Source organism: Anarhichas minor, unplaced genomic scaffold, assembly GCF_050575085.1.
Source record: "Anarhichas minor isolate MPS153535 unplaced genomic scaffold, ASM5057508v1 ptg000040l, whole genome shotgun sequence".
In the NCBI taxonomy this organism is placed as follows: Eukaryota; Metazoa; Chordata; class Actinopteri; order Perciformes; family Anarhichadidae; genus Anarhichas; species Anarhichas minor.
In genome coordinates, this window is record NW_027466486.1 from 3,225,611 (window position 1) to 3,242,107 (window position 16,497).

The 16,497-nt window shown below is 43.0% G+C and overlaps 1 protein-coding gene across 2 annotated transcripts; it reads right to left on the minus strand.

Moving 5' to 3' along the window:
* Nucleotides 1–102: 102 nt before the first annotated feature.
* Nucleotides 103–14,285, minus strand: LOC142968243 (polypyrimidine tract-binding protein 1-like). 2 transcript variants are annotated; one of them, XM_076108044.1, is made up of 16 exons: nucleotides 14,214–14,285; nucleotides 13,418–13,471; nucleotides 13,193–13,223; nucleotides 9,554–9,614; nucleotides 9,200–9,372; nucleotides 8,701–8,847; nucleotides 8,330–8,509; nucleotides 7,906–8,016; nucleotides 7,548–7,728; nucleotides 7,178–7,255; nucleotides 6,810–6,967; nucleotides 5,347–5,380; nucleotides 4,223–4,315; nucleotides 3,758–3,974; nucleotides 3,394–3,471; nucleotides 103–3,198 (listed from the first exon to the last, which is right to left on the minus strand). In XM_076108044.1, exons 1-16 carry the CDS (start codon nucleotides 14,219–14,221, stop codon nucleotides 3,066–3,068), a joined length of 1,737 nt encoding a protein of 578 aa, XP_075964159.1. In that variant the 5' UTR covers nucleotides 14,222–14,285; the 3' UTR covers nucleotides 103–3,065. The 2 variants fall into 2 exon arrangements, with proteins under 2 accessions (XP_075964159.1, XP_075964160.1); XM_076108045.1 differs by lacking the exon at nucleotides 14,214–14,285 and adding an exon at nucleotides 13,679–13,740.
* Between the last annotated feature and the right edge of the window lie 2,212 nt (nucleotides 14,286–16,497).

A 16,497-nucleotide genomic window follows, 5' to 3' on the forward strand; every position in this document is an offset into this window, starting at 1 on the left:
AAACGGGATGGGAAACGGGGGAAATGTTACAAAGCGTTAACTGATACAGAGCAGCAGCTCCACAGGACAGAGCGGAAGAGACAGAAACCAAATGAGGCCGGAAAGGAGGAACAAACTAAAGATTTATTGAAGGCAGCAGAAGATGCGAGAGACAAGAACAGAATGGCAAAAGGGGGGGGGGGGGGGCACATACAGAGACACTTCTGTGTTCAGATAAGTTTAATGTCTTTGTTACAAAAGTTTTTTTTGTTATTACAGCTCCGCAGAGCTCAATAGGTCTGTATTGTTTTATCAAAATATACATGTTTTGAACGTAAAGTGGATATAATCCAAATGATTGTGGTACAAAAACATGAATATATACAACCATCAATCCCGCTTCATACAATAACCCCACCCGCCCCCATATAAAAGAGGAGGAACATAAAAGCTTTAACAAAAAAAAAAAAAGGCATATAATCTTCTACACCATCAACAGCACAGCTAGGACTGTGGTTCAATTAAGTATCCGTACTAAAGCAAACTACCAAAGTAGACTCTTTGTAATGTCAATCCAACAAAAAGGGACACAATATACAGTATAGACTGATTACCCAAACATACTTTAACTTCATGTGACATTTGTCCAAGGCATCTGAGAAACAGAAAGAAAAGGAAACTGAAGCCTTGTGTACTTGTGGAAATGTGAGAAAAAAAAAAAAACTTTAGAAATCACAACACTACATAACAGCAGGGGTAGAAGATACTTTGGTCCTTAACAGCAATTACCGCCTGTAGCTACATGAAGCTTCGTTAAACCATGCATAATAATCTTTTACAAAAATAGTGACAGAAGTGAATCTGCATCTGGTCCAAAACTACAGTGGTCGAGGCTGTGGAGACCGGTGCTCGAGGCACGCAGGAATGAGACGACGTTTTAAGACTTGAGCGTGATGGCGCCAACTTGGACCGATCGTTGAGGAAAAGTGCACTAAAGAACCGGGCTGTGGCGTAGAGGTGGCGACAGACCGGAGCGGGTGAGGGCTAACCCACCATGTAATCCTGTTATCCTGAATTTAAGAAAAAAATATAAATACTGGGTTTAGGATTCGTTTTAAACACAATCCAAGACTGTTGTTACTTTCAGTTGACAAATGACTCCAAGCGGCTCTCTCACAGGTAGGTTTACCTGCACGTAATGGGATAAAGGCATCTTCAGAGACCGGAAAGATAAAAACACCTGAACGAGAGGTAAACAAAGTCAACCGACCGGGCGCAAAATGCTTCGGCCTCAGATTAAAAACTCAAGGCACTGCGATAATGATCAAACCCAGCCACTACGTATAGGTATCAGAGAAGCGTAGCAGTGATACACATGTAAATACTAACATTAAAAGAAAAGATAAATGAATATATAGGCGTCCACGTATAGATGAACATAATATGGTTAAATGACGCCCCAAACACCGCGGCCCTGCCTGAGGAAGGACTACGTGGAGGTGGATGGGGACTGGAAGACAGGAAGGCCGGCTACAGCTCGGCCTCCTGCCACAAAACAACACCTAACAGAACTACATCACCTAGCGAGGATATTAGGCACCTAACTGACATACATTCGTAGCTTCTACAGACATATAATGGGGATATGCATACAAATCTCTAGAAAAAAAACAATTGTGTTTTTAAGATGAAACTGAAGTTTGAATGAGCCACTTTCACCCCCCCCACATTTTAACAATGCTGGTACATACCACAAGGCATGAAAAAGGCATTTCGAGAGCCACGTCTTCTCCAAATAAAGCCAGAGCGATGCTTAAGGCAATCTGGTTTGGGGTAAAGGAAGGCACAAGACTGTAGATACAGATGTAAGAAAAATGCATCCTTATCGAATGACTCCAGATAGTGGTATGGAAACCCCGAAGCAATTAAGCGGGTAGTTACAAGAAGATAAAATCAAAAGGGATACTGGGATATTAATTGTTTGGTGGTCTGTGGGCCAAAACAAAATCCTTTCGTATCGAACCGTTTCTGACTGGCCAAACAGGGTCAAAGTGGCATTTCAAAAAGGCGCACACACACACACACACACACACACACACACACAGATATATCCACATGACTATCACAATAAAAGGAATGCTGAAGTGTGTCTTGTGTGGATACGATTCATCCACATGAGCATCTGTGGTGGAGGGTCTTTTTTTTTTTAAACTTTTTTTTTTTTTTTTTTTGCGATTTGGTCTAAAGTGACAGTTCATGGGCTGCCTCTACTTCACCTCCAGTATAACATGTTTCATTGCAGAATGTTGCCCCCCTCACAGGACCCCCACTTAAGAACTAAATTATGGAACAGATTGAATTTGATGGTTTGGGTACAAAGAACCGGTCCTGACCTGGAAACAGAAACGTGCTTCGATTCTATTTACCGATTCCTGAGCCAAATTGTGACCCACTCGTTTACATCGTCTGTCACACTGCATGTGAATAGTGTTTACATCATTACGGGCGGGACCTACCGCTTACAAGCGGAACAAAAGAGAGCAGTGATACAGGGAACTGTAATCGCAAGCGGAACGGCTTCCTCCCGTGGAGATGTCTGTCCAACATGCGGCACGCTACAAGAACGCATGTTTTTAGAGGTCCTCGGTCCAAATCACAATGCCCCAGAGTCCGCTGATGTCAGCAGGACCAACTCAAATACAGACTAGTGTAAAACCGCCAACAACCAATCTGTGTGTGGCATGAGAAAATATTCTAATTTGTTTACGTGTTAATGTAAAATACCGTGTATTTTATGGTGAATTAACGGTTTTCCGACATCGTAAATCAAAAAGAAAATATGGTTTGATTGTTAACATATTTTGGTAACGTATGACAAAAATTGGAACCAGGAATCAGAAGCACAATCGATTAAATGTGATACCAAAACCTATTAACGAGGGGAATGATTAAGAATGGTGACGGGAGCAACAGTCTACAAAGAACCACAGCCATCAAGATGTAACGGTGGCCATCTCCACTGAAGGCAACCGTGACAAGAGGAGCATTCGGATGGCGGTACACTTGGAGGGAGGGAGGAACGGCACTCAGATGGTGGACTTTGAGAAGGACACTCGGAGGTGGTGGTTCTCTCCCAGATCATGGTTGTGGAACTCAATGAGGCACTCAATTGCCTCCTCGACTGAGCCCATCTGGATCAGGGCCATCTTGCGGTCTTTCCTGTCAAATAAAAAGAGGGAACAATGTGTTCTTAAAAGGGTCAACAACTTCTGCCATTTGCTACGTTATGATTGATTTGTCTCTGTGGTCTACAAGACATGTTATTCAGACTCCAAACGACAAATAGAAGAAAGTCAAACACACATAAGGACCTAACAATTTAAGAAAATGAAACGTGACTGGACTGAGACGTACTGAAAGAACTTGAAGGCCTTGACTGTAGCTCCTGAGCTGGCAAAAAGCCTCTGGAGGTCGTCCTCCACCACAGAAGGCCTGAAAGCAGAGAGAAAAACAGAGAATTTACATAAAGCTTTTATGTTCCCTTTACTTATTAGCATTTTCCTGTTTATTTACTGGTATTGTGAAACAAGAGGCTTGATTAGTTCGAAAAAATGCACCTCTAGAGTAGCATGTTTACAAAGTTCTGTCACAACTACTTAATCCCAAGCACTAAATATAGAAAAGAATGAGTCATGACTACAAAGGAAAAAGCTTACAGCCCAAAAGCTGCTCGGGGAGAGAGTGGGAATGAAAACGAGGCTCTCGCGGCTGAACTCACGGTATGTTGGAGAGGTGGAGTGTTGCCGAGGGTGGGAAGATGTTGGAGTAATTTTTGGAGCCGGGCTTCTTGAAGCGGTGCAGCGGGGAGTTGCCGTAGTCCTTTGTGAGACCCTGGTCCTCGTGGCCTTCTCTGGGCAGCTGCACTGTGGTGTGTTTGGATGACGTCACGCGCATGGCCCGGCCATGAAGACGCTGACCGTTCAGGTGGCTCATAGCTGAGAAACATCAACAGGATTAATTAATTTCCATCCGTACCCTCCTCGATTGAGCGTCACATTTCTGGAAGTACTTTCTAGATACTTGTGGCGTCCTCATGAATGGTAAAACAAATGAAACGAGTCAACTATGAGAAAAGAAAACCTGTCCCGTGTGCTCAAAGGGCTCTACAACGTATGGTAGGATTAAGAGGAGGAAGATACACAAGATGAAAGAAAAATGACATCTAAAAGAAAACTGTAGCTACCTAGCTGAGCCTGAGTGCTATCAGACATCTGGATCAGAGCGTTCTCCTTTTTATTAAACAGGATCTTCACTCTCATCACGTCGCCGTACACACCTGGGGAGGAAGAGGAAGGGGTCACGATACAGGTGCAACAAAGAACACAGCCTTAACAGGACCTACATCACAGCAACAACTAGTTAAGCCGTCACATCAGGGACAGAGATATCTACGCTGCGACTAAATGACCACTGATTAATAAGTCATTCTACTCATTTTCTGTTCAATTCTGCATGGGACCTCTAGAACTAGTCCTACGTAAGCCCTCTTAGGTTACAATTAGACAGATGCTCGAGAAGGGCGAGGTAGTGATTCGAAGGGGAAATCAAAGAGTAGTAAAATGAGTGGTTTGGTCGATTTGATCGCTATACATTCAAGAAAACGTTGATTACTTGAGCAACTCGAGGGCTTAATAGAGACACATGCAGGAATAAACTAAACATGCACATACCTACAGGAGAGTAACTGCAGAGGAATAATATGGCGACATAATCTGAGGGATATGTCAGCTCACAATTACTAAAAAGCAGCAGCATTTCATCTTTGTATATACTATTGCTGAGTGACTCAAGGCAACCGTAGAGAAATCTACTCAGCAAAAATGGTATTGGCTGAAATTTCATGGGTTAAGATTGGACCGTGCAGAACCAAATAAAGTGTTGACTTTTCATTCTCTTCCTGAGGGTAATACTTTAGAATTTAGATTGGCTTCCTGCCTCATTCCCAAACAAAATGATGCCCACAGTTCTATCGAGTTAGGCAACGTTTCCATTACGGGGCTGTGCTCTTTGAAGATGAAAACAACGTTTTTTGCCCCTGGACAGTAAACCTTCTGCTGTTAAAAATAAAATGCTGCAGCTTTGTGCGGTGTTCTCACCTTACTTTCCTCACACAAACCCACAACAACCAAAAACAAGTCATACAAACCCCCAAAAACAAACAGACACCCCCACCCTTCATAGCCCTGTAGCCTGATGACGAGCCATCAGGGGTCAAAAAACACAAAGCCAACAACATGAGACAAGACATGCCCACCTTGCCAGGTAACAGTAGTAATAAAAAAAGGAGATGAAAGGATGATAACGTACCGAAAAGAATAAAGAGGCAGTGTGGCGTAACGCTCTTTAGAGACAGCAGGGGGAGTAGCGGGGCCAAAGGGGGATAGGGAACAGGGGAAAAGAGACGGAACGGAGGACAGTGGAGTGGAGTCGGGACATGTCCGCAGGCCACAGGCAGCGAGGTCCACAGGAAGGCCACAGTACCATGGAGGAAGGAGAGGCATGAGGGACGAAGAGAATGAAGAGAGGAGGAGAGGATTCAAAGAGCATGAGAGAGAGAGAGAGAGAGAGAGAGAGAGAGAGAGAGAGAGAGAGAGAGAGAGAGGGAGAGAGAGAGGAGGAAGATGAGAAAAGAGATGAGGATGTAGAGGAAAGACAGAAGACAGTGGAGGGCCAGATGATGACAAAAATCAGGGAGAGACCAATGGAGGTGCCAATGTTGTGTTTTTTTTGTTGAGTTTAAATTTGTGGGTGGTGACCAAATTGGGGCATGATGGATTGGGTGGTTGTAGTAGTGATAGAGGAGTGGCAGAGGGGGGGGAGGACAGAGGGAACAATTGGTTGTGGGGCGTGCAGTCAGTTGGCAAGAGTTGAGGTGGGGGGGGGGGGGGGGGGGGGGGGGTTTAAAACAAAGAGGGAGAGGGGGACAGAGAAAGGAGAGAGAGAAAAAAGGAAGTAAAAAAACAAGGTCAGTATACACAAAGAAATGTAGTGCTTCAGACAGTAGAACTGGCTAAATTAAAATGCACTGTCACTATGGGAACACTAGGAGAAAAAGAAGAGAAAAAAAAGATTAACAATGAAATACAGAAAAAGGCAGAGACAATATGTACTTTGAATTACAGGCTACGTTTGTTTTATTCTAATGTAACTAAATAATCGAAACAGTCAACTCTGAATGTCAACTACCAGCTGATCTTTAAAGTAGCATGCTTAACGTGATGACTACATAACTACAGTAAATGTAATGAGTGCGACAGACTACCAATACAGTGTACACACTATATAAGAAAATAACCTAAATCCAGGCATGTTTCTTTACAAAATACAAAGAAAAAAGTAATATTGTCTCTCCAACAACTCAAGAATGATTTCAACTAATGGACAAAAATGAAGATATGAAATGGTAGGTTAAAAAAAAAAAAAAAAAAAAAAAAAAAAAAAAAAAAAAGGAAGTTAGTGTTTTGAATAAACTTAAAATTCACAGTGAGCAAAGTGGCAGGTCAGAAATGCAGCAGGTTTGGTCAAACAGAGAGGTCCTGAAAGAGAAGAGGTTTGACTCCAAAACCCCTTTTCATTAAAAACGGTGGTACGGGTACTCCAACATGGAGGTGGTGGGGAATGAGAGGGGGGGCAACCAATGCAGCGCTTATACAAATGGATCCAGGTGAACCGTAGTGTAAACAAATGGCACCGTAAGACTTTAACGTTTCTCAGCACTGTACTGACAGAGACAGAGCGTACAGCTGTTTAGGCCTAGTGAGTGTACTGACCTCAGGGTTCAGATTGCTGACCAGCAACACATGGTGTCCCACAGCGGCACCGAACCCAGTCAGGCCGAGCCGGCTAGCGGCTGCCGCGGCAGCAGCCATGCCGCCGTGGCTCACGCCCAGGGACGCCAGGGCACCGGGCATACCGGGCATTGACAACCCTAAGAGGAACAAAATATTAATTTCATTGATATGTCACCATTACTTGCTGCTTTCTACACACACTGAAGAGATCTTGTAAAAAAAGGAGAAAATACTGGGGAATATATCCAGTATGTTCACGTCAAGGCCAATTACACACTACATGTAGCGGGCAAATATTTGGACAAGAGATACAGGGTAGCGTGGTAAAATGAAGTTTGTGTACGGACCTGACTGCTGGATGGCGAAGGCTTGAGGGAAGCCGTGAGCTGCACCATAAGGAGAGGCTGAGATCAGGCCCGGAGCAGCTGGGACAAGAAGCAAAAGAAACGGAACAAAAATAAGAACAAAGACTTCTTCCCCCAGGTGCCCCCAGGGTTCTTCAAGTTTAATTTAAGACCTTTTTAAATATGTATGAATGTGACACGCATAAAAGATTTTATACATTTGATAGTTATTTATGATGTTACGATATTCATCTAATACTACAAAAGGTAAGTTAGAACTTACTTTCAAAGCCTTATTTTGACAATATAAAATTCAATGCTTTTATTAAGACCCCACGCGTACCATGTTCTTCAAATCATGCCCCAATCTTACCAAATGCAGCAGCTGCCATGGTCTGGTGGTCCAGGGAGGCCTGTGAGTCTGCAGTGGGGAGGTCTGGACGGGTGTAATCCCGGCTCTTGTCGTTGTTGTACTTGACATTGAGGCTGGTGAGCTTGGAGAAGCTGATTCTCAGGGTACAGCAGGCATTGTAGATGTTCTGTCCATCCAGAGACTGAGACAGATATTGGGAGATTTAGACTTAAGATAACTGTGTGATGTGTTTTAAATACAGTTTCATTAGTCGCTCCCACGATGTTTACACGGAACTGAATCTCAATCCAACTGAAAAAGTGGTGGCAACAACGTCAGACTGAAACATGACAAAGATTATTAGATGTACCAGTCTTACCAGTTTGGCGTGCTGAGCCGTCATGCCATCGGCATACTGGATCAGAGCCTGGAATTGGTTGTTCTTGGTGAATGTGATGATCTTGAGCACAGTGCCGAACTTAGAGAAAATCTGGAGGTGGAGACAGCACGATTAGGGGTGAAATCAACACACATTTTCATTGAATCTGTACGGGAAGCTAAAAAAAAAAAAGGGAATAAATTTGCACATTTTCTTAAAACAAGAGTTCCACTATTGCCAACATGCATCTTTTGTTGATTTGTAGCACTGCCACACGCTTGGCTGCAATCTGCATCCTCACTACTAGATGTCGCCAAATCCTACACACTGGCCCTTTAAGACTAAAAAGGGACTGGTAAGCCTATAATATGTGCGAAACAACTAGATAACTGTAGTTCAAACAAATAACAAAAAGGGTGTGTACCTGGTGAAGTACATCCAGGGTGACGGGGTAGAAGAGGTTTTCCACAATGACTCTGAGTACAGGGCTCTGGGACCCTAATCCTCCTCCTCCTCCCATGCTAGCCACATCTGCTGGAATGGCCATGCCCCCCATCCCACCTCCATGCAGAGCATTGACTGCCTGCAGAGCTGCCTGAGCACGCTGAAGAAAAATAGGAACTTCTTAGCATGGATGAAGAAAAGTATGCAGTAATAAATGAACGAGTGATTGTAGGTGATACGGTTTTGTTCAAGGCAATTGCCATATTTAGACAACACCATAACTTAGTATCTAGCCATGACTACAACGGTATTTTGAGCCTAAAATACAAACATCAAGTGTGTGTCACTTACCACTTGGTTGGGGGAGTTGTCGGTCTTCAGCTCCTTATGAGTCGAGTATTGCATGTAGATGGGGTGGTTTCTGATGACGGGGGTTACAGAGGAGTAGTAGCTCACCATCGTCTGTGCACACTCCTCGCTGGTCATTTCTAAGAATGCCTGCAGGGGAGGACCAGAGAAATGCATTTCATTTGATACGGTACCACACTAAGGCAATGTTTATTAAGCGTAAGCGTAAATAATCAGGTGTCTTATGACCATTTTTTACTACCCATCTCTATCTACGTTTAGCCAAATCTCATTTGACATCTTTATTGGTTTTGACACATAACAGCAGGTAATAGAAAACGGGAGATAACAACAAGGATTTGACAAAAGGGTCAGTCAAAGTTTTCACATCAGGACAGAGGGCTAGAAAGCTCTCTGGTCCCAGCCCCTAAAGAGAGGTTTCACCCAGGAGGGCGAGTCACACGGGTTTGGCGAGAACACCTGCATATACATCGGTCCTTACCTGGTTTTTCCCTTTCAGCATCAGCAAATTAGTGACCTTCCCAAAGGGCAGTCCCAGGCCGATAACTTCAGCCTCATTTATGTCATTGGGCAGCTTGCGTACGTGGACCACACGTGACGGAACACCAGGACTGCGCACGTCACCTTTGAATTTTTTGCTGTCGTTGCCATTGGCTGCAAAGAAAAGAAAAACAGACGCAGATACAATCAGGGAGGGAACAGAGGGCTCTGGTTCTTCTTGAATAATGGATTGATCGTCATGGCAACGCAAACCAACACAAACGCCAAAGCACTTCAATAAAAATAAAATAAAAAAAGGATTCAACCCTCCATGGCAACCCCCCCCCCCCCTTACCTGAGCTCATGATATAGGGCCCGTTGGCTATGCAGGAAGAAAAGAGTTCGTCGGATCCCCTCTGCAGAAAGAGAGACAACAATGGTTCACTTCAGTGCATTCACCAACGAGGGCACAGCGTAGCAGGTGGAGAGCACGGCGCTCATATTACCGAGCCATTGTGTGATACAGCAGGAAGTAATCTGATAACCAAAAGAGGATTGAGCAAGCTCGCTCGAAAAGAACCCCACCTCCCCCACTGGAAAAGATCAAATGACCCGGCTTGTCAGCAAGGATATTTGACTCCTCATCATAACCATGTCTTCCCGTACCATTTTTAATATTGTTCCCAACAGTAATTTCTTGTTCCAGACCGTAGCCACAGTCAAAATGAGCCATTATTTCTGACCGTGGGGTAATGTGCCAAATTATCAATTTATAAACACCAATCACACTCATGGAGAAAAGGCTACTATTCAACATGAAGCATAGAAGTCAGCAGCAAAATCTTAGCTTGACAGCAGCTGTCAGTCGGTGCAACCCATCTTCTCATAATTCAGTATTAGGAGGAAGGATAACACACCAAAAGCCCTCTGGATTGGAAGACAAGATGGGGAGACTCCTAGTCCACACTAGATTACTGTCTGCTGAGACAGCCTCGTCTGTCCTCTCTTGCTCTCTCTAGTAGATATAAAGTGCTGTTTCGGGGCTGTTCTCGTGGTTGTGTGTGTGAGATGAAGTACAGCAGTCACAAGAAGTGGCTCAGCAGCCTGAGCTCTACAACACTCGACAATGAATGTCCTGTTCCAGCTGAGACTAGGGGCATTGTTACACGGCAGCGCACACGCATATGGAGCCCCGAGGACTCTCTCGGAGTTGAAGTGTCCTGGAGCGCTTTAACGACAACCAGTCATGCAGGGTTGCTAGAATTCTACTCTACCTTGTGAATCTTGGCCTTTAATTATGCACGGTGGCGGGGGGGTTACTGCAAAGTCTACTCAAAAGGCGGGAACAAGGTGATCCGACGGAACACTTTTAACGGGCGGTGTCGGGTACAGAGTTAGTTGCCATGAGAGCACAACACTGTACGCAGTAGAATAAACTACCCTTTGACTTCTAGATGGTTGGGCTGAGTCGCTCACTCTCACTCTGGGGCCCACACAAACAGGGTCTGCTATCTAAATTCAGCAAGAAACATTCCTATGCCTACTTAACTGCGGCTTCGGGATGAGGGGCCCTCCTACTTTGGCAAATGTTCAAATCTGTACGTAAATGGTATGCATACATGGCAGGCAAATACTGAGCTAAGATTACAAGAGGTGCAAAGTCTGACAAGACAAGAGGAAAAAAGACTTTCAAGTTTGTTTGTTTTTAAATGGGAGGGACCAGTTAACTCACACCTAATGGCAAAAATAAGAATGCCAAACGACGAGTGGCGTGTTCTAGTTGGGAGGGAAATGTAGAAAAACATTTTTTGCTTTTTGTCTGATAAATGGGCCACAGCCAGATACAAGCCACGAGAAATGAAGGAAGTGGCTCCAGCCTGACTCCATGCTTGTGGGCGGGCAATGTCGCATTGTCAGTCAGGAGACCGACTCCAAACAGGAAGAGCAGCATAATCAGGCCTGCTTCCAGGGTTTGGCTAAACTTCCTCTTGGGGACTGATGGTTACTGTTCCGTGGCAGGACTCTCTCCCCCCCATACTTCCTCATTCTAAAAATAACCACAGAGCTAAGACCGTGTAGTACAGAGCAGAAACATCAAAGTCACATAAAAATCAGAGGACTGTAACAAATGAATGCATAATATAACTACAGCTTTTGGAGTGAGTGCAGTGCAGCACAAAGTTAATTTACAAAGCTAAGAAAAAAAAAGAAAAAAAAAAAGCATATAACTGGTTTACTCAAGTCTACTCCAGGACCATGCCAAACCCACATTTCCAACGAAAATCCGCTAAATGAGTATCGACATGTTCACATCCTTTGTTTCCACAGGATGTTGACAATATAATAGTATCCTTCAGTTAGGAGACGATGACACATTACTGGCAAACATGCTGAAACCGATGAGCAGCTTCCTCTCACCAACAATGGCAGTGGCCTACCGTTGTATTATTTTAAAGGGGGAACATGGACTGCAGGCAATTTCCCTGCACACCTGGTTTGCACTGCATCAAAGCAGGAGGAAAAATAACACGGGCTCTTAAAGCATTTAGGAGCCTTATTTTGAACTATGTTGGGGGGGGGGGGGGGGGGGGGGGGGGTTGGTAAATGGTAATCTCCCAGGAAAAACACAAAGGGGAAGAGCACAGGTAAGGACATGTTTGTTCACTGTGATCAGCCTTTGTCAGTGTAGGGGGTGGGGGGGCAGGGAACAGTGCCTCACCATGGGACCAGAGGGGGGGGGGATTGGAATGTGGCCGCGGAATGCCAGACACTCTGCCCAGACAGAATAATTACAGATTCCAGCAAGGCAGTGCACCATAACTCAGCATTATCATGACCACAGTACATCAAACCCAGGAAAAACGAAAAAGTTAAAGAATTACATTAGGGACCCGTTTAGTTCAAATGTTGAAAAACACGCCTTACTGAAATGAATAGAGGGGGGTGGGGTAGCCCGTTTACAGGCATGTGTATCAGAGAGCTTGTTTAAACAGCACAAAGACCTTTGGCCGGGACGATGAAGACGGTTGAGACAGGAAGGTTACAGCCCTAAGTTGAGTTCAGTTATTCTTCCTACACATATCTGCCCGAGGCACCGTTTCCCAGGATTACTACGTAGGAAGGCATTTTTATTGGGTACGCAAGTTAACAACCAGAAGTTTGCCAAAAAACAACTGTGCTCTTCGTTCAACAAGTTTGCACACACAAAAGGGCTGCTATTCCAGTGGCATAAGCACAAAACAGCTCTGGAAATGATAAGAACAGATGCGTGCATAAAGATTAACATTGGACAATACCTTGCTGATTTATTTGTCTTGTGCTAGAAACAAGGCTGAAAAAATACCAAGCGCCGGGGCAGGATTCAGCTGCTTTCTTAACATTCCAACAAGGCCAACATGCTATTAAGGAACACACAATAAGCAGCAGGAAGTTTCATTTCCCTGCAGCCGCACAAACCAACAGAAACAAGACAGGAAAACAAAGCCCCATATTAATCTATTCTAACTGAATTATCAAATGACCCATGTCCACAGTCTTAAGAGTTTCTGCAAACTAAATGCGCCGACTATTGCATATCATAAATCTTTAAAAAAAAAAAAAAAAAAAAAAAAAGGGAGAGCCAGTCTGCAACTGAAAACTCATTACACATGAGAAATGGCTTTGGACAGCAGTTCTGTAATTATAGAGGAAGCTCTTGCAAACCGACCGACTACGTGTATCAAGTCCCCGGTGTCGGGCGCAGTTATTTTCCATTTTCACTGAATTGTAGAATGCAATGAAAACTCTCATGATCTCAAAGCTATTTTGATTGTGTTGCTATTCCAAGTGCAGTGTTTACTTAGCATCCTGGCAGATATGTAGAACTCCTGGCAAGACCATGCCAGGAGTTCTACATATCTACACACACATTCTAACATGTGGCATTCGTTTTGTAGTCTAGACAGTGAAATAAGGGAAAGTGAAAAGAAGATGACGAAAAACAAAAAAGGCCTACCTTTGTGCCAACTGATATGTCATGGACACTTCTGTGAAAGACAAAGAAACTTCATTATTATACAGGAAATGCAAGAAAACACCATAATTTAACAATTATTATCACAACGGCATAGACGTCTGCACTCTGGAAACTCTGTATTTACAAAAGTATCGACATAAACCTAGTACGGATCAAATAAAAAGGACATCCTTATTAATTTACGTATAATAAACAAATACTTACTCAATTTCAGGGACGTAACTGGTTCCCAGGGGGTACAGTTCAGCGTCTAGGCGGCTGTAGTGGAAATAAGAGCAAAGTTTAGAGTGGAAACAAGTAATAATAAAACAAATCTCTTAAATATACGTCGAGCGTATTGTTGACCGAGCTCGATGCAACGTCGTTTCTGTGCAGGAGGTCCTTTTAACTTAAACTGTCAGTAAATTCAGCTGGTCAAAGTGGTAAAATACGCTTTGATTAAAAACACGATATCGTGTATCCTACCCTGAATAGAAGTCTCTGATTCAATCAACGCACAATGTTCAGACCAGATATCTTCAACATGGCCCTCTGGCACTCCGCAGACAAATGAATGCGGAAATGAGACACGTTGCTTTAGCTAGCGCTCGAGACACCAAGTTACCAATAGTTAGCCAGTGTTCAATAATGTTAACAAACGGCTGACTGTTTCCTGACTGTTCCTAAAAACGAAAGGTGCATTCAGACTCTACACATCGTTAAGTAACGTCTGCTTTGCGTTAATTTCGTTAATACAAAAATTATAATGTATGGTTCACATAACTAACGTTTGTTAGCGATGGCTAGTTAGCGGCTAGTTAGCTTCCGCTCCTGCTAACTGTTGCATGTTTTGATGAAAAAAAAAAAAAATGTTTAAAAACTTTCCCGGTCTAACGGTTAGGAAGAAGCAGCCACCGTGGATCAAACCATTCTAATAAGCAACGTGTATATAAAGATGGGTAACACCGCGGTGTGTTTGCGTTAAATAAATAAGTCTAAAGTGTGGTTCTTTTTCACTTACCCGTCCATTGCACAAGAAAAAAACTGCAGGTCTGAAGCGAAGGTAGGGCGGCAGACTTGCTTGATTTTCTTACAAAATGGCTGAACACACGGAGGCGAGCGCTGATTAGTCCAGCCACTTTCAAGAGCCCAAAACAGGCGGGGACGAGCCTCTACTCGAGTCGCGATTGGACAAGACGACTATCATTTTGTAAAAAATAAAATAAAATAAAAAGAAGGCCACGGCAAATTTCCAGAACATCATATATCAAGTGGTCGGGTTTGTTTGAGTTTATTTGTGACAAAAAAACGTACTTTGAGTCATCATGATGACACAATAAAAGAAGGAGGCCAGCATGTCGAGTTTGTCCTAAAGACAGGACTGAGGGGGGGCAATATGGAGTCGCGCTCTCATCCAATCTTATGATTATACAGCACATGTCTGCAGCATCAAACACACCTTCAAAGATGAATACCAAGGAAGTGTCTTTTGTGGCGCATTTAAATGAGCACCAGTGTCCACAAACATCGGTATTGTGTTCGGTTTAAAAGGGCTCCTTTACTTCAGTGAAAGTACCAATTCAAAAATACTCGATTATAAGCAAAATTCATAGCCTACACTTAAAATGGTACTACAGTAAGAGGACAGAATAAGCTAAATTATCTTGAAGTAATCTACTCACGCAGAAAGGTGGCCCATGTGAGTGCTTATTAAATTAGTATTTAATAAGTAATATACGTTAATATGTGAGTAGCATTAAAAAATGTATTGATAAGTTGGGACAAACTTGTATATGCTACTTGTATATAGTATTGGATATATGAATCTATAATGGATCATATATATAAATAAGATGGTCATATGTTCTGTAAAGTATAGGCTTACATTTAGCTGTCAAATAAATGTGGAGTAAAAAGTACAATATTGGCCTCTGAAATGTAGTATAAAAAAAGGAATAGCCCCGCGTGAAGTACCTCAACGTTGAATGCGCAGTACTTGAGTAAATGTTCTTAATTTAATTGATTTCACCACTTTAAATATGAGATCCCCTAATATTAGAGTCAAGCAAATTTTTGTTTACTGGTGAACCTTAATCCAACACTGGTCGTGTTGGGAGAATTATGAATCCAGTCACATCGTCATTATGACCAAAACGTTGTGGATCCATTCAAATTCACTGGTGGTTTGAGGTATTCTGATTCAGGGCACACATGGGCTGCAGTTCATCACCACTCAGTGTGATGCGTGAACAACAGTACTGGTTTTGGTGGGGCACAACACAATCAGGATGGTAATTGCCCTGATACTGTTTGATACTGTATCGTTTCAGGAAAGAGTGCTGTGGAAAACACAGTTGTTTAAAATTGCAAAAGGAAAGAGTTCTGGTGTGACAATAAAAGAAGGAGACAACTATACAAATACAATACAGCAAATAAACCACAGGTAGGTTGCCAACATAACCAGTTTAAAGTTGGGATGCACAGCTCAATATGTACACTGGTATCATCACAGAAGGAAGCACAACACAAGTGGGAGGCTGTTATGTTCACTCTGGCTTGCTAATTTATAAGAAGAAGAAGAAGAAGAATAAAAGACCTTCATATCAAGAAACATACAATTCTTTAATTCATACAGTTGTCAGGCTTACCGGTTTGTATTCTTTTTTGGGAAATGAGGTGAAAGAAGTGAATGATAGCTCTGTCTTAAAAATGTAAAGTTGAGAAGTAACAAGTGGATAACTACAGCAGCACAAAGAGTCAAATTGTCACAGTTGGTGATGCGTGTGAATAAGACGTGTGTGTACAGTAACTTGTTCCTGGACAATATTAACAACTGGTGCTGAAACACTGTTGCACCACCAAGGACATCATGTTGATTTCACTGGTTCGCACAGGTATTGGGCAATATATAGTTATTTTGTAGTGGATGAGGTTGGATTTGAGGAAAATTAGTTTTTTTGTTTCTGTTTGGTTGCCTATCCTAGTTTGTGCCTCATACTGGGGTAGCAGAGGCTTACGTTTAACAAATAATGACAGAGGAAAGGTAATTATATGTTGACATAGCAGCAATAAGACTTAGCTTCGTCCTCATAGGGCTGATTTCTGTGTTGGGACTTCTTATCCTACCTTTGGAAGTCATTTTAAATGATAAAACATGCCACCTCCTTTTTTATTTCCAATGACTTCCCAGGACAGTTTTGTTTTTCTCCTGTGTTGTGTCTGCGAGAGCGTGGAAAAGCGTAGTCAGGGTGTGACCTAAATAACGGAAAACAACATATTCTCTGTCTCGTGATGTGGAACACTTC

Coding starts and splice junctions, on each gene's coding strand:
- LOC142968243 (XM_076108044.1), bottom strand. Junction 8,510..8,700: donor ACAACTCCCCCAACCAAGTG/GTAAGTGACACA, acceptor ATTTTTCTTCAG/CGTGCTCAGGCAGCTCTGCA. Junction 7,729..7,905: donor CGGCTCAGCACGCCAAACTG/GTAAGACTGGTA, acceptor TATCTGTCTCAG/TCTCTGGATGGACAGAACAT.